Source organism: Quercus suber, unplaced genomic scaffold, assembly GCF_002906115.3.
Source record: "Quercus suber isolate HL8 unplaced genomic scaffold, Cork oak 2.0 scaffold_219, whole genome shotgun sequence".
NCBI classification, from domain to species: Eukaryota; Viridiplantae; Streptophyta; class Magnoliopsida; order Fagales; family Fagaceae; genus Quercus; species Quercus suber.
In genome coordinates this window covers 1,035,324-1,054,059 of record NW_027069677.1, presented here as the reverse complement: position 1 = coordinate 1,054,059, position 18,736 = coordinate 1,035,324, and the positions used below count along the sequence as shown (strand labels likewise).

General features: G+C 34.4%; 3 protein-coding genes across 3 annotated transcripts; all 3 read right to left on the bottom strand.

Moving 5' to 3' along the window:
- Window positions 1–2,542, bottom strand: LOC112022420 (protein COP1 SUPPRESSOR 2). The gene is given in 7 exon segments (XM_065779904.1): window positions 1–487; window positions 791–853; window positions 855–944; window positions 1,230–1,303; window positions 1,531–1,654; window positions 1,852–2,139; window positions 2,235–2,542. Coding segments are annotated over 7 exon segments (918 nt in total). The 5' UTR covers window positions 2,348–2,542; the 3' UTR covers window positions 1–321.
- A 3,631-nt stretch (window positions 2,543–6,173) lies between these two features.
- On the bottom strand, window positions 6,174–7,401 carry LOC112022422 (germin-like protein subfamily 2 member 4). The gene is made up of 2 exons (XM_024055017.2): window positions 7,085–7,401; window positions 6,174–6,853 (listed from the first exon to the last, which is right to left on the bottom strand). Exons 1-2 carry the CDS (start codon window positions 7,191–7,193, stop codon window positions 6,306–6,308), a joined length of 657 nt encoding a protein of 218 aa, XP_023910785.1. The 5' UTR covers window positions 7,194–7,401; the 3' UTR covers window positions 6,174–6,305.
- Window positions 7,402–9,281: 1,880 nt separating this feature from the next.
- LOC112022419 (protein phosphatase 2C 32) lies at window positions 9,282–15,534 on the bottom strand. Its single transcript, XM_024055013.2, is given in 5 exon segments — window positions 9,282–9,763; window positions 10,240–10,504; window positions 11,335–11,448; window positions 12,313–12,578; window positions 12,581–15,534. Coding segments are annotated over 5 exon segments (2,694 nt in total). The 5' UTR covers window positions 14,514–15,534; the 3' UTR covers window positions 9,282–9,647.
- Between the last annotated feature and the right edge of the window lie 3,202 nt (window positions 15,535–18,736).

The window sequence follows — 18,736 nt, the reverse complement described above, 5'->3', positions numbered from 1 at the left end:
TGGCAGATCAAAAGCATTATGGATAAATAGAGACAATCTTTCTCCCCTAGGAAAGTTTGTTAGTTGTTAAAAACAGAAAGAAGTTGAAACCTAATGAAAGGACTGTCAGTTGTCATCCGCAGAATATAGGCATGTAAACCTATTCAAATAATGTACAAATCATCAAAAAGATTAATGATTACAACAATTTTACTGCAACATTACTTATGTGTCAAAATTTAACCAACTGCAATGTAGCATAAATGACATCATCGAACACAGTACAGAAATTATTCTTCAAACTTAGTTGTAGCAGGAGTTGCTGTAAGAATCAAGAGCATGTTATCTCCGCATCACACGGTGGCGTTCTCGTTTACGGAAGCGCTCTAGCATGAACTGATCTGTTGCAGCTTGCCTTTGTCCAGCTGCATCTGTGCTAGTTTCAGTTTGTTTGGAACCAGCACCATCATCTGGTAAACTTCTATCTTTGTACAGCTCAGGATGTTCTGCAAGTTTATCATTGGTCATTAGTAGAAGGTAAAGGGATCAAAATATGACAAGGCACAAGGCTAAAAGCCCATAGAACATTGCAGATATGATGAAACACATGAAATATAGCAAAGTTGAATAAATGGTTAACACAACAAACAAAGCATTCCAGAGTCCAGACTCACCTGGCCTTCTACTTCCCAATTGGTAGAAAGTCAATAAAACGTAATGCACTCATATTATCAAATGGCAAAAGTAGGGAATTAAAAAAAAATTAAAAATTAAAAAAAAAAAAAAAAAAAAAAAAGGTAGATAAACAACCTCTTCTAAGTTTTCAGCATAATCCTTGCCACGTTGGAAATAATCAGCACTGTAGCTTGAGGGGGTTAAGTTCTGATTTCGGCCTACCCATGAGCCTCTTCTCCTGCAGAAGCTTTTTGGCAGCCTCTGTTTCCTCAATATTTCTCAACTTGTATCTGCAACCATTTCAAAGAAAGAATGAATCCTAATAAAAGCCTGCAAATATATAGTTTTCATCTATCATGGAACACGTCTATAATAACTTCTTTCTTTTATGAAGTGGTTATACACATGACCATGTCATCATGTCAGTAATGCACCCAGGGTCCAATCAACCACTTTAGCTAAAGAAAATAGAGTACAAAAGTAGCACCGCAAATATAACAAATGAGCACACCAGATGGCTATAACTAACACTAGTAATAAATATCACGTGGAAAAGAAAAGGCAACTAGGCATACTCAATGGGAAGCTGGACCTCAGCGATTCCAGTGGTCCACTGAGTGGAGCTCTCTTCCGAGTTTCGCCTCTTCACCTGCCAGCAAAGAATCCCAAAAAGATCAAAGTTTGCATTAAGTAAATAGCAAGGAATGAAATTAGTAGCTAACCATAGTAAACACAAAACATGTTTAGTTATGCATAGTTTGGTTCAATCCACATAAATCATCACACCCATTTGGTCCATAGATAATGGAACAAAGAATAAACATTTATATGTGAAACGTAAATTATCTGAATTTGATCTATTTGTCATAGAGTCACCTTAAGATGGTCAGGAATTTTGTATAATTCATCTTCAGCGCGCTTTAATTCGTTCTCAACTTGATCCGTGGATTCAATTGTCCTGCCCCTCTTCTTGGCCAATTCTTGTTCCACATACTTCACCCTATTAATAAAATTTTGAAAATCAACAGCTTTAATCTTAAAATTGGCAAAACTTAGGTACGTACTTCATTAGGCGCATTACATTAGGTTCCCAGATTAAACTTAAACAACTGGTTGCATTGTTCAACACTTTAGGGAACTTAATGTAGTAAACCTAAGCAACTATATCTAAGTTTTAAGTGATAGATAGAAATTTACATATTGGGATCCTCGACCATGACAGCAGTTTCTTGAGCAAAGTTGTCTTGAAGTACGAGGTCTTCCTTCTCGGCATCGGTGGCGTCATTTTTATTATTAGTGTCGTTAACACTATTTCGATTGTTACCCACTTTAGAAAAACCAAGTCCAAACCCAAGACCACCAATGACAGCACCACCGCTTGTTGTTGTTTGTGATGTTACATTATTACTAGTACTAGAAATAGCAGGGATTCCTGATTTCCTTTCCCTCTGTTTCTGCAGGAATTTCACTTCCTCCAATGCCATTCTATACTTTTATTGAAAAATAAAGGGAAACCCACTAAGTATATGAAAGTAGAACACACACACACACACACAAAAAAGAGAGAGAGAGATGGGTACCTTCTTTCTTGTTCGTCATCGGATTTTACTGGGTTTTCCTCCCCTTCTACTTCTTCCTCTTGAATACTGCTTCTTTTCCTGAAATTCTTCTTCTTTTGCTGCTGCTGCTGCATCTCGACCTCTCAAAAAGGGAAAAGGAAGAGAGTATGGAAGCTTTCTCTGTCAGATTGGTGGAGGGAAAAGGGATTTCCTTTGCAAATCGAAAGACTTGATTCTTTTGCTCTCTCTGCTCTTCCTTCCGTCTTTCCCAATCAATTCAAACCCTTTTGGCTAAAAACTAAAATCTGATCTACAACTACAACGCTTCGTTTTGGTATACATTTTTTTTTTCCCTTCTCTTCCCAAAACGCACACATTTCTACCGTTTTGTTTACTTTTTTTTTTTTTTTTTTTTTCTTTTCTTTTTCTTTTTTTGGCTAAATAACACTTTCATACCTAAGGGTCGTCAATGGGTTAGGTCGGGCTGGCCCGGCCCATTTTTACTTGACCCAAAGGCACAATGGGCTGACCATAATGAGCTATTAACTAGTTAATGGGCCGGGTCGGGCTGGGCCGAAAGAGAAAACCCCAACTCATGACCCTGCCCATGGGCAATGCCCATTTTGTCTTTAACAGGCTAGGCTATTGGATTAAATTGATACAATTAAAGAATTTAATCCGAAATTGATGACTTAATTGGGTTTTTTAAATTCGGATTAAAAAACCCAATTATAGAATTTAATCCGAAATTTAATTGGGTTTTTTCTATAAAAATTATTTAAAAAAAAGAATTGGCTGTGGCTGACTAAAAGTGAATATAAGTTCTTGAATTGAAGCTATTTTGGGAAGGTTGACTGATGTTGGTAACTGTAAGCCTGTAAGAATAGGGCTCTGAGTTTGAGAGGAATCACTTTTACAGTCCTCACTACTTTACTAAAAAGCTTATTGTAAAAAGAGGATGTCAAACGCATTACACTCATCTTCTATTGGGACTCTTGTTTTCAATTAGGATAGAAAGAGCCTTTTCAACTCTATAATGCTATATTATTTGTGTATGTATGTGTATGAAACTTTGTAACTGTTATTTCAGAGCCGTAAATTTATTGATCTAATTCTGCCAGTCAACTGATATATATATATATATATATATCTTCTTTTTCTAAGTGATAAGTTTACACATGCAACCAGTGAGTTTTGAACCCATGACCCACCTTCCCTTTTGTGTTTTTCTAAGATTAATGCATGAGGAGAGACAGATTAAAATTGAAGTGAAAATTTATGTAGAATTTTTCAAATAAAATAACAGATTTAATAGTCCTGTAGCTGTCATTTGTGGCTTCCTAATTATGTTTATAACACATAGTATCAAAGTGATTAAAAAATGCTTCACAACGGCATCTTGTTTCCCTTAAGGGGATTAGCTCTCTGTGTTGTTCTTTTAGTTGATTGTTTCTAACTTGTTGTCTAGAAATCTACTAATATACTTCTTCTTTTTTGGGCAATGCCCATTTTGTCTTTAACTGGGTGCCCATGGGCATAAAAACTAGCCCACGGCCTAACCCACTGGGCTAGTGGGCTACCCATGAGCCTCAATAATAACGGGCCGGGCTACCCATTAACCTGATGGGCTGCCGGGTTTTTGGGTCGGGCCATGGGTCATGGGCTATTTGATGACCCTTATATCATACCCTAAACTATCACCTAAATTACACTTGATCCCTAACTATCAAAAGTTCGAAATGCATGATTAATCCCAAAATTATAACTCTATTTTAGTATCCTCTTTACCATTTGTTTTGGTATTAAATTTTATGGAATTTAGTACTAAAAGACAAATTTATGTCTCTCTTCAAAACAAATAACTAATGGGTAAATTGGTTTTTTAAGTGAAATGTATTTACAAAATTAGGAGGTCAATCGTGCATTTTAATAATTTGGTTGGTTATATGTGATTGGGCTAATAGTTGATAGGGTGTTACAGGGGGGGGGGGGGGGCCCCTCTCCCCCTCTTTTATTTTTCTAAATGCCTAGCTAGCTAGTAGTAATGATTACAGATTAATGATTTATCTCAAGACTCTTGGGTCTCCTTCCTCTAAAACCATTTATGACTCATTCTTAAATTTTAAAATAAAATATCCTTTTTTTTTTAATTATGATTTCTTCTGTGGATATAATAAAATCTTACAACATTTTTCACAACAAGCTGATTTATCAACTAATCATAAGTCAAAATAAAATAAGATTATACTTGAACCCACCATAATTCAAAATAAAAATGTTGTGAGATCTTGTTGTATTTTTGGAATTTTTCTTTTAATTACTCACTTTTGAAATGTATTTTGTTTCTCACTTTTCACATTTTATGTATTTTTTATTAAAATATTATTATCAATTTATTTGCTTATTCTTTTTTTCTCTCTAGATAATTCAATAGTTACAATGGGAAGGGGATTTTAACCCTTACATTTAAAACATCCAAATCCACCATCTCAATAGACAACATTTTAAGTATAGATTGAGTGAAATAAAAATAAATGGAAAGCGCATGATATTGGCCTCTATAGAGTAGGTATGGCAACATGGTATGGGCGAGATTGGCTCAAGAGTGCCCTAGCCCTTCCCCGTCCTCTCTTTAAGGCAAGAAAAAACCCGTTCAAGGTGGGAGCAAGACAGGTTGGAAGTGAAAATGTTAAAAAATAAAGGAAAAAAAAACTAGTGTTTTGTCTAATGGTAATAGAATATGTATTAAAGAAATAAAATATGCACATAAAAGATATATTTTAACTCATATATATACATTAATTTGGGGTAGGGTAAGCAAAACATGTCTCTACAAATAACTTCTTTGAGATGGGAAAAACCTGTATAGGCAATATGTGGAGCATTTTTGCTATCCCTACTATAGACATGCATTGGAACTTTTTTGAAAAAATTAAAGGATGTTAGCTAGTTGGATGCAGTGGTTATTTTTCATGACTAGATATAATTTGATTAAAAAAACCTTTAAACAACTAGATGTGAATGATTTTATATTATATTTCACTCTTTTTTTTTTAGGACATCTTATTTTAGTTTATTTTTAAAGGTGACATCCCTTTAATAAGTGGGATTTAAGTGGTATTTAAATAATTATACATAAAATGAGATTTTTAAAAATTGTAATTAAATAAAGTAAGGATAATAAACAAGATAATAAATCATAATAACTGAATATTTTACACACACATAAGCTATATGTGGTAGAGTTATTTGTGTAACATTCTTGGGGGAAAAAAAAAACAAAAGAACAAATTTGTTTCCTAGCTATTAGCCTACTACTATCTCCCACTAGAAGTCCATTAAACTGATTTATTTTGGGTTCTCGTACTGCAGTTCGTACGTATAGATTAAAGGGTAGTGTTTGTTACACACTTTTTTTGAACTGAAATTGTGAATTAATGACACAATTTCAAGTTAAAATCGTGTTTTCAACTCATAATATTAGTCCTTAAAAAAAAGTGTAGACAAATTGTGTGTAACAACTTTTATCCGTCAAGTTCTTTGTGGCTTTCTATTTTTTTGCAATGCTAAGCCAAGAAAATAGAAAATAAAAAAGGGGTTCTTGCTGACAGCAACACATAATGCTTTTACACTTCTACGTCTTTACCTACCATAAATTGATGTTTTAACCGACTCCATTCTCTTAAGTTGTTCTACCAAACTTCAGACAAGTTTTTTTGATAAGCGACTTCAGACTAGTTATCATTCAACCAATCACTCCCAAATTATATAATTAGAATTCGCCCGTGCTGTACGCAACAATGTCGAATGCTTGTTCAGACCTTAAAAAACAATTATTGATTTGAATATCAAATCATGGCAAACCTGAAGAAAATGGATTAAACTCCTTGTATGCTAAATCCATATAGTTTCTTTGGTCTTGGATTTGATAATTTCCATTCTAGCTAGCATTGCACATCGTTACAAATGAACAGCTTTTCTCAAATTATTAGTTTATTACAGAGTACCATTTTAAGACTCACATATAGATATTATTTTTGAGGGAAAAAAAAAAGTAGAGCAAACAATTTCTGGGAGCAAATTATGTGAGCTCTAACTCTTCTTGGGAGCAAGCTTTGATTTGATTTTGTCAATCTCCTTGGTACCAACCTGAAAGGCCTTAGTTAAAACGTCGTCTGGCACGGCTGGTGTTGCCGTAAAAAGTGTAGCAGCAATGGATTGAGTGCCAGGCAATTGGCTATTAAAGGCAGAGATCACAGAAGCAGCCTTGTCACCATTGTTTTTCTGATAGTGAACAAGAGCTTTTGGGAACACATAGATGTCACCTTTCTTGATGGTCTTGGTGATGAGCTTGTTTGCTGTAGTGATGAACCCAACATCCAATTCTCCCTCTAACACAAACACAATCTCAGTGGCGCGAGGGTGAGTGTGAGGTGGGTTAAGGCCACCAGGTGCATAGTCAATACGGGACAGTGAAACACCTAGAGTGTTAAGGCCTGGAATCTTGTCCACATTGGCCGCTGTAACAAGTGATCCAACTGAGCTGTTAACAACTCCTGGCTTAGCTAGGCCGTCAAAGAAGAAATCAGCTGCTGTAATATTTGCCTCTTCCTTGCATGCAAACCCGTTCACCTTTACCCCTATTATATAATGCATACATACACCAAAATGTACATTTAATCAACAAGTCAATGATGTATAAACTATAAATAAACAACCACAAGATTTGGGGAACAGGAATTCATTTCCTAGTTAAGATTTTATTTCCTAAATCTAACAATGTATGGACTTTTACATTAATTAGAGAGAGAGAATATTTTGATTTGTCTAATCCATTGAGTGAGTGATACCAAAAGCAACATTAACTATACCTGAAGAAGGAGCAGCGACGCAGAGATCCTGAAGGGTGTCAGGATCGGATGTGACAGTGCTAGAGATTGCAGCAAAGAGGATCAGATATGCAAGAACTTTTGCCACCATGTTTGGAATTTTAAGAGGTGGCAATGGTTAATACCAAATAAACAGAGACTGATATAGTAGTGAAACTAAGAAAAGAGTGGAATGTTTGGTTTGGATTGAATATGGAGAATGGAGGGCCAGCTGCTTATTTATACACACATCATACATGTAAACAAAGTGTGGTAATAGATAGAAAGAAAGAGAGTATAATGTAATGCTTAAGCAGAGAATAATAAGGATTTCAACTTTAATTTCAAGCAACTCGAGTGGATAGCCATTCTGATTACCTTTATTTTATTATGGGGACAAAAATATTAATTGATGGAAAAGAAAGTGACATAAATGCATGTTAAGGTTTATATACGTAAGTTAAACTAGACAAATTAAAGGACACAGCCAACTGCCTGCTGGGTTTATAGAAGAGTAAACTTGCTACCCAAGAGAGAAGTTTCCAAAGTGACAAACCCAAATAGCCAATTCAATGAGGTGAGGCCACGTCCGTACAGTCAAAAGAGGCAATTTTTTTTTTGGCCCAGACATATAGACCTAGTAGTAAACATTTGCAGCATTCACCAAATCTAATTCAACTTACCTTGGAGGAATGGGCCCTTTGGATGGGACAGCACCACTACCGCTTGGTTAGCTCTTACTTTCGTTGTACTATGAATTTTCTCTTCCAACTTACTCGAACAAAAATTTACTTTGCTTGAAGAGTAACAATTAAAAAAAAAAACACCACATTTTTCGTAACACTTAAAATGAATAAAATTTTATTACTTTTCATCCAATCTCATTACTAACGTTACTTTTTTAAGTTTTTTTAGTTTTAGTATCATAAATTTTGTTTAACTTTTAACAAGTTCTTTTAGTTTTAATATCATAACTTTTGTTTAACTTTGACGTTATAGTAAATTATTGTTTTATTTTTTCTTCATTACTTACTGTCAACCGCATTAAAATTGCATCAAAAGCTCTATATATATATATATATATTAATTATTTTTTCTCCACCACTCACTATCAACCACGTCAAAGTTGCATCAAAAGCCATAAATTAAAGTTGTTCACAAACTTTCACCAAAATTTTACATACCATGCTGTGAATTTTTTTGCGAAATTTTTTTGTCTCTAGAGTAATTGGTGTGTGATTTTCACCGAAAAAGTTGACTTCGTGTATAATTGAAACGTGCAGAGTTGGTTAACAAGCTTCCGTTCAGCAGTAGTTGGATGGTCAAGCTGTTTGCATCTTGTGTTGTAGCCTTGTAGGTTCAGCTCGAAAAGAGAAGTAATAATACAATCTTCAGATAAAGTAATCTGCAGTTATTCTTTATGTAGAAGACAAACTAATAGAACTTGCTTCTTGCCTAATCATAATGTTTTGCATCTAGAGTAAGAGTGATTCAGCCAAAAAAAAAAAGAGTAGAGTGGTTCAAATTACTGTGGCAATGACATTGTTTTACATTACTGAAGTTTTTTTTTTTTTTTTTTTTAATACCACAATTTACTGGAGAATATAGTAGCATTACTAATGGAAATTGAAGAGGCAATCCATGCAATTTGATTACTTACCCAAAAAGAAAAGGGGCCAGATGCCAAAACAGATAATAGGAAAAAGGCTGTATAGGCAAAGCAGTGTCTTTCACCAAATTACTACACCTCATGAGTCAATTAACAAAAGTTGTTCCATGGAAAGCCCACATAGATGTCAACATCTGAGAAAGATGTTAGGAAAAGCACCCTTCTGTTTTACGGTCTCCAAATTAATAAACAATGCATGAATATTTCATAATAGGTCCTGAGGATATATACATTTAATATAAAAGAAAAAGATGAATAACATAAAATATAGGTGAAAATTTCCTTCCTAGTATGGATTAACACTAATGAGAGAGAGACAGTGAATGAGAGAGAACCCATCAATGGCATTATTTTAACTGCACATTCTGGTCTTAATTTCCACGAAAATAATTCTGAGTACTTAAGGTAATAAAGACTGTTTACCAATCTTCTAGCCATATTCTTTCCAGACTGTTTTAATTGGCAAATCAAATTGATTTGAAGTACAATCAGAAAAATTTTTAAACAGAATGAAGAACTGAAGTGTACATGTAGTGAAGGTGAAGTGAAATTAAGCCAGGCAACAACCATGTATTCATGGCTTCTTGGTCAATGCCCAACCACCGTCCAAGTATCATTAAGATGAATATGAAGTATACAGTATCCTTGAATGGTGAAAATCTATGACAGCCTTTTAGCAACATGGTTAGATCATCCTGCCTTATGTATACCAATCTTAAACATAAAGGAGGAAAAAAAAAACTTCTATCTCAAAAAGTTGAGACTCTGATTCAGATTCTGAATGCATTAATGATTTACCCCTTGCCCGAAAATTGTGACATTGTTGATGCAATGTGCAAATGTGAAAAAAGCCTAGCCGAGAGAGGAACCAAAAAAAAAAAAGTAAATGTGAAACAATTATCCAGATGATCTCCAGATCCTTCCCTCCAGTGAAACCACCATAACAGAAACATCATCATGATATTTACGTCGATCCCCTTGAGGAATATCCAGCAATTCATGAAAATCCATTCCTACAATCATCAAGAAGCATTCATAAGAATAAGAAAGCTAATACGATCAAATATCAATTAGTACCATTCTTCCATAAAAATTCTCTTTCATGGTGTTTTCCCCAATTAGTCCTCAATCTGTAAAACAAAAGTTCCTGCAGCAAATATACAAAAGCACCTCAATCTGAGGAAATATCATTCACAATAACATCAACTTTCTCTAAACTGGCTTTGAACCTTTCCAAAATAATCTAACAAATTATCAGGCTGTGTCAGAAATTAGCCACTACTTCAGCCCGAAACTGTGCTTGCTGGAACATACAAAGGCAAGGTGTTCCCTTGTGCATGCTAAGCTGAAAGAGTGTAAATTCTACTCCTCTCATCGCATTGAAGGTTTTTCTTTTTCATTTTTCTTTTCAACAAGTGTGATTCAATTTAAGCTTTCATGAACTGCTAAAAAAATACAAGGACTAGTTAGTTAATGTTAATCAACTGACCATTCTTTTTGGCAGCACGGAAGAGAAGCTCTGCAATGAGGTACTGAGCAGGATCACCTTCAGGAACATTTTCCATGAACCAAGTTACATGGGCAATTACCTCTTCATTGCTAAAGTACTGGTAAAGTCCATCAGAAGAGAGAACCAGAAATCGATCACTTGAAGACAGTCGATGGTGACGAATGGAAGGAATGCAGCTGACATAAGGAACAGTTCCCACATAATCAATCCGAAACATCTCCAACAGAGCTTCATTACAATTTGGCTGCATCCAACAAGTGAAAATATTAAAATTTTTCCCTCAATTATAAATCAATGCAATGACACAAAAATAAATCTAAAATAAATGGGCTGTAAACATACAGTCAAAGTTAGACATCAATGACACTTCTTTCAGGCAGCCACAGATAACAGGATGCACAGTGGTTTTTGTCGACCACTTAGAGTTACTTGATCTCAACTTTATTGTGGTCACATATTACATTAAGATGCATTATAAGCAGAGTAGCGCTTGGTAGAAAACACAATCCATATTGAAGCAAACAAGAGTGAACTGTCTAACTCAACTCAACTATGCCTAAATCTCAATTAAATTGGGGTCAGCAAGAGTAAACCATCCAACATGAGGTCAAATACAGATAATAACATTATAAAACATGCAAGTACCATGTAATTTATCTAATGCTTGTGTGATCCTTACCAATAATAGTTCTAGCACTGTCAAAGATAGAGCCCAAAGTGTACAACAGGTACAAAGCAAGCATGATCAGTTTCTATTCAGAAAACCTAGTGATAAACTTGGGAAAAATAATCATGTTGCCAGAATATTTAAACCAGCAATCATTATTTGACACATAACCAAAAAATTATAATATAATATACGCATGTTTCCCTGCAGTTGCATTTCATTCTCTATTTTCACGTATCTAGCAACCTTATCAGTTAGCCAAGCGTAAGTACAAAAGGTACACAGACATAACATATCCATCATATAGCTGAATTTGTGCTGAAATGTTCAAAGAAATAAACTTCCTAAGAAGTTCTGCAGCTAAGAAACAACTTTTTAAATACGTCAAATTTACAAGAGCAACTGACCCTCTTCAGGAAACCAGCACCAAATGCTCTGGTGACCTTCAATTGCCCCTTCACTCGGTCATTGAATACAGCATGGTTGTCATCTGGATGTTCTGCCCTAATTCTAATTACTTCCTGCAGCAGGCAATAAAAGAGCACAAATTGTTGGTACAGAATAACAAAATTTCATCACAATTTTTCTTCCTCAATCCATTTCTGGGTTTAGGTATATACCATTTATTTAAATTTAATCTAATTCCTCCCCCACCCCCCACCCCCCCCCCCCAAAAAAAAAAAAAAAAACTATATGAAAGCAGGTTACACATGAAGTTTATCTCAATTTATGAACAAAACTCCAGACAACTGGTTGGTTAAACCACCATTTGGCATGGATTTGGCAGCAAAATTCTGCCATTTAGTTTCAATTACTGTGCAATGACTACTACTGTTCTTTCACCAAATGACTAATTACTGTTACAGTGCATGACAAGTATTTCATGATCACATGTAAAGTACATAGAAACTAGAAATTAAATTCAAGACACGCACCAAAATGGCAATAATTTACAAGAAATATGTTTTTTTTTCCCAGTATAACAGAACCAAAAAATGTAAGCGTAATATGGAAAGGACATTTTGGTAGCCATAGTCCATAAGTTCTATAAATGTGACATTCAAATGAAGAAACACAAATGAGGACAGGCACAAAGCACAGTTTTAGATTTTTGTCCCTTTTTTTTCATTTGCAGAGTAATTTACTCGCACAACTAAGGAAACTCTAACCCCCAGCCTAACCCACCACCCCATACTTATGGGTGATGGAGATGCCAATTGGCCCAAGCCATTGGCACTATTCTATAATTTACAAAATCACAAAGAAAAAAAGAGTACTTGAGAAACATCAAAGACAGAATCCACAAACCAAAATAATATAAATTCATTAGAAAAAAGGCAAGTAAAAACAATCATATTGAACCATTAACAAAACTGGAAACACACCTGTTCAACACTTGTGCTGTGATCAGTGGAAAGCTGAACTGCTTTCATCTTTAATCTGCACATCGAAATCTCCCTGTTTTTATTTAACTTGCTAACCTGACTGTGCTGATTATGCATTGGAGAGTCCTCTGATATTCTGTCCAGCTCCATGCGCACTAATGACTCCCTGGATCTATTCCCATGCCTCGCATCATCTTTCAAAAAACTTGGATTAGGATAACGGTCATTTGGTCTTTCTTGAGCCAAGATCACACGGCTATCCCCAGGTTCATGACATACACATCTTGATCCTTCATTAACATCACTAGAACACATGAACCCATCAAAGCAAGCTCTGGGTTTTTGTCATGAGCCTTTTCCACCATTTCCATGTAAGCCTCTTCAGTCCTCTCAAGAGCTCGAGCCATTGCTCTTAAAACCGCATCGTGATCAATAACACCATATTTGCATCTCCTAATAGGTCCCGAGGGTTCAATCATTCTCTCATCAACACAAGTCTCCTCTCTGTGCCAATCATAACTCCAGGGAAAAAGTTTCTTACGCAGGGACTTTTGCTTCCGATACATTTTTCTAATCTTTGAACTGATTAATGACTTTCTAGTATTCTGCCTCTGTCTTGAACCAGAAAGAGCAGTGACAGCACCATGATTAATGGAATCAACCCTAACTGCTTGATCCTCACCTGACGTAGTGGGATCTTCACCCCGAACGCAAGATCTTACTTGATCTTCTTGTAAGGTTTCCCTAGAATCCAAAGTTTCTTGGCTCGATTGACAATCCCGTGAAACCTTTTTTCGGTTCCCAACCTCCGAGATTAACATAGAATCTTGCCCATCCCAAGGTTCCATCTGAAGTAGCTCATAGAGCCGCATGCTTTTTCTGCCTTGACCTGTCAAATTTGCAATTGGAACAGAAGTAGCTGGTATTCCTGAGATGCTGGGCTTTTCACAATTGGGTTCAACACTGATCCGAACTTCCTCATTTTCCTCAACTATTTCAAAGTTAGAAGATTGACCTCTAACAATTCCTGGGATACATGATTCCTCTAAACTACAAGAAAGTCCACTACTAGAAGGATTCAGCTGGTCCTCCTTGCAGAGCTCTGAAGCCAATTCTGTATTTCCAGTGCTATGGAGTTCAGGTTTCAAAGGATCATTAAGAGGTTTATCTTCATAATCCCAAAGCAGTCCTTCCAGTTCTATGTCTATAGCTTTATAAAGATGGCTCATCAGAAAATCTGGAGCATCTGGCCCACTAAAACCATCATATATCCCAATAAACAACCATCCTTGTTCTTCAGAAAGCACAACTTGAACCCTATCTTCACCAGCCTTTCCATGAGCCCATTGCAAGTTTTGAGTACATCTGTACTCCCCTTCCGATGGGCCTCCTTCAGGACAGTTTCGCGAGGCATCTGGTCGAAACTTTGGCTCCTTGGGATGCCAGGCCAATTGAGACACTGGGTGCAAGAAAAACCGTTGCATCCAACCAGGCCCAACAGAATGTTTTGAGAAGGTCCGGGAGAAAGCACTCTTCATTGGCCCACTCACACTCCTCATGAGACGCTGGAGGCCTGGTCTTCGATGAACATGTGCAAGCGGTGCAGAGAAGTTAGATTTATCAGTAGTATCAAGTGGACCAGACATTACTCCCTTCTCAATTGGCCCAGACATGAAACCACCTCCCCTTTCCAAAGGGCCTGAAGCAAAACCTCTCTCAAGAGGTCCAGACATGAACCCATTCAATGGTCCAGAGCAATGAGGTACAGGCTGCAAAGGGATTGCAGCAAATGAGGAGGTGCAATCAAATGATGCAGCAGGCTCTTGGACATCACTGGAAAACAGTGCACTCTGGTTACCAGTCCGAGCTGTAGAAACATTGGCACTGACTGAAGCACCCGAAATGGTTTTAAATGTGGTTTCCGGGATGCTCTTGATTGGTCTATGAAACCCCGAGGGATCATCTATCATGTCATGTCTAAACGACCCACTTAACGTTTCCGAATCAAGAGTACTTGAATCAACAGTATACCTTTCAGAGTTTGAAGGGGTAATGGCAGGAGATTCAAAAATTGATGGCCTAACATAACAGAAGGAATGGCCTAATCCTTCATCTAGTGGGTCTAAGAACTCTATATCAACACCATTTTTCCCACTAAATGGCACAAAACAACCAACAACACGAGAAGTGCCGTTACCCATTACTTAGAACACACTCTCAGGACTTATATCATATACCTCTGAGATGGAGGGTTTATGTAACTATGCACCATGACCAAATATAGAAGAATCAAAGAATTCAGCCTAATTGGCAAAAACCCAGTAAACCCCCAACCACCTTATTGTTATTCTGGTGCCTATGCATCATCAAGTTCTCAGACTCAAAGCATTAAACAGTAGAGAGAGACCCTATTGTGTTTTGTTTTTCATAGAACTAGTGTACAACACAAAAGCCAACTCTTTTGTGCATCACTAAATAGTTCAAAGCAACTAAATTCTCTCATCAACTAGAAATAGGAAGCTGAAAGTAGAGAAACAAAGCAACAACTATAAACTTCGAAAGAAGAAGAAAAAAAATTTATATATATTTGCCATGATCTGACCTTGTGGGTAATGGTAAAGCAAGAAAAAAGAAAAGCAGTGGATCGAGCAGAGCCGCAAACAGATCTAGAAGCGCCAAGGACAGTGAATCAGTGAATGGAACACATCAGAATCAAACAAAGGCACAAACCCATTTCAAGATTATCTTTTTTTGTGGAATCTGACAAATATCCAAATAAAGAGAAAGCAATACCCATATCATATGATTGAGTCATGCAGACATATATAATTACACAACAAACTGTGCAAGGAAAAAAAAAATTTAAGACCCAAAAATAAAAACTAAGAGAGCATTCCAAGAAAAAATTTTAAAAAGATTTTTTTTTTTTTTTTTAATTAAGAAATCAAAGATTGAGAGTTGGAGTGTGTGTTTTGACCATATGGGGAGAGAAGACAAGAGCAAAGAAACGAAGAGAAGAGAAGAAAAGAGAAAATGTGGGTTTGGTTTGAAACATATTTATAAATTATAAAATACTAAAAAAATTGGGATTTGGTCTGATGACGAAGAATCAAAGTTGAGTTCATCAAGGAGGGTCTCTTTCTTGGGGTTTTCAAATGGTTTGGGAGGGTAAAAACTATAAAAAGAAACCATGGCAAACCCAAAATAAATAAATAAATGGAAAAAGAAAAAACATATATATATATATATATTACGTTGAGAAGTAGACTTGAGAGTTGAGAGACTGTTCATACATGGGTTTGGTACCTTTTAATTGTTTTTTGTTAATAGTTTATAATATTTTGTTAGTGAATGATTGGTTGCTATTGCTGCTGTTGGAGTCAATAAATAAGCACTAACCCCATCATCATGCTCATCAATGAAATTGGATAGGTGGGGATGCAGTGGGGACAACATTTAAAAGAAAAATAAAAATTTTGACCATAGTTTTACCATAATTTCATTACCAGAAAAGAAAAGAAAAAACTAAATTTAGAAATATATTTGCAAGAGTGATACTACAAACTGATGTGTCTTTGTTATAATAAAAAAATAATTCAAATAATTGTTTATTATCGTGTTAAACTGGTACAAATCATATTTATTGTTACGTCAATTACAAGACTTTCGTAATAATTTTAACATTTTTTATTTGACAAACTTATGTATCATTAATTATAAAAGTATTCAAAAAATTATTAATTATCTTATTAAATTGATATCAATCATATTCATTATTATATCAATTACAAAACTTTTGTAACAACTTTAACATTTTTATTTGAAAGTTAGCTTGACGAAAAAGATGTCAACACCCAACAAATCTAAAATATTTATAGCAAAATAATATATATAAAAAAAAAAAAAAAAACCACTCAACAAATGGCAATCAAGAAAAGGAATAAAAAAGATGCAAGAAGAAATCTAATCTATGCGTATTTATATTTATATTTACCTAATTTAATTATATATTTAAAAAGAAGAACTCTCTTTTTTTGTTGGAAACGCAAACAAACATAGTCACAGGAAAGAAGAAATAGATTATAACATAAAAGTATACCACGAACTATACTCAAAAGTTATGTTATAAGTCATTTTTCTATCATTAATTAAGTAAAAACTCTCTTTTTTCTTGAACCATTAAGAATAATCCTAATTTGGCCTAAAAAAAAAAAAAAGAACAATCCTAATTTAATAGGTATTGTTATTTTTTAGGAAAAAAATTAAAATTTATAGTTTAGGGAGGGTAACAAATTAGACCATATAACTTCAAAAAAAAATTGAGAAAAAGTTCAAAAGTAAGAGATTAAACAACGAGTTTAAAGAAAAAAAAAATTAAACCTTATAGTTTTATAAGTAATAAATTCAACCTTAAAGTTTCAAAAAAAAAATTAACAAACTAGACTTCATTTTGTTTAATTTTTTTTTTTTTTTGAAACTTATGGTTTTTTTTAAATAAATAAAGAGGAAAGGGGAGATGAGATTCGAAGCACGGACATAAGACACCACAAATAATGTTACTATTAATGTCTCATCAATTAAACTCCAAAACTTAGAATTTAATTTGTGACTTTTGAAAGTCAAAGGTTTTTATTTTTTACTTTTATGACTATAATTTAATTTCTTAGGCCCCTAAATTCTAGTGTTTGAAATGCGAATTTCTCTATATTTTTTTAATAGATGATGGTTCTCATTGTGGGTTTCATCATATTATATTTACATTCAGATAAGTCTTTCACAATCTCAAGCTGGTCGTTCCATTTTTCTTTTTAATATCACAAAAATATTTCATTAGTTGAATCTTTTTTTCTTTCAATAAACTGAAAAAGGAAAATAGTATGCCTCAAGAAGTCTTCATAGTCTACTCTTTTTTTTTTTTTGGTTATTTTGCTAAAGGTCTTTGTAATCTACTATAATTTGGATAGATACAATAATTGGGTCTACTTCAATAACATATTTTTTCATTGCATAAAATTTCTTCAGTGGTCTACAGCGCAGGCCCCCATTTATGTGTTTTTTTTTAGTTTGTTAATTTATGGAGCCAGATCTGCCATGTACTTTACATAGTCAACTACTGAATCTCCACTTTCAATCAATTATTTTCTAATTATGCCAGAAAAAAGTCAACATATTCATGAACATCTACTGCTACTTACTCCTAAAATTTCTCCTTAAATCCCTCTGCTTTCTTATTCTTTTCTAGCGTTTCACTCTTATCAATAAAATTTAGATTATGTGAGTACAAATTTCGTTATTTATTTTCCTTTCCCCTTAGTTTTATTAAATTTCGTTTTCTATTAGCTAATCTCTTCAAAATCGTGCAATCTATTGAAATAAATATCTATGTATACTTTTAATTATATGACTTTATTATCGAGTCATATAATTTATTTAAATAATATACCTGAATATATATATATATATATATATAAAAAAAGATGGCATCTTGTGTTGAATATGTTAAACAACTCTTATACAAATAATAATAAATTGTATGGGCTATTTGGAATCGGTGTAACTAACTTCATATGAATCAAGAAGCTTGCCCTTTGAATCAAATAATTAGAGTTTCAAGAGAACCAAAGGCGAGCTCTACTCGGCAAGTTCAATTGAAACCGCTGGATTCAAATTGTTTCAAGGTCAATTTCAATGGAGCTATTTTTACTAAGGAGAACAAAGCAAGAATTAGGGTAGTCATTCGTGATTCTGAGGGTCTAGTTATAGCATCTCTATCTTAGCAAATCCCCATCCCATGTACTCATGTAGTATAGCACAAGTTGAAGCTTTAGTAGCCATAAATGCTATGAAATTTGCATTGGTAGTAGGTATTACAATTCACGCATGCAACTGTTGAGGGTGATTCAAAGATTATTTTTAAAGATCTTATAAACCCTAAGTCATCCTTAGCATTGCATGGTCATCTAATTGAAGACATAAAACTTTTGGCTTCTCATTTCTCTTGTATTAGTTTTTCTCATGTACGGTATCAAGGGAATTTTGTTGTACACTCTCTCACTACATGGGCATTTATATTGCCCATATTACATGTTTAATGGAAGATATACCATCAGATATTTCTCATATAGTTCATGTCGATCAAAACCTCTTTGATTTAATGAAATAGATGTCTTTCTTCTAAAAAAATTAATAATAATAATAATAATAATATAAATTTAATACTTATATGTATACCCTCGTACTTTATAGATTTATTTGATTGGCTAAAATAGACCTATAACTTAGATTATTATTATCTATATTTATATCTATCTATCTATCTATCTATTAATCGATTTTTCTTTTTTTACTACTAGTTTACTTTTTTTAAATATTGCTAGCATCACTATAATATAATTTTTTATATATAATTTTTAGGTCGACTTAT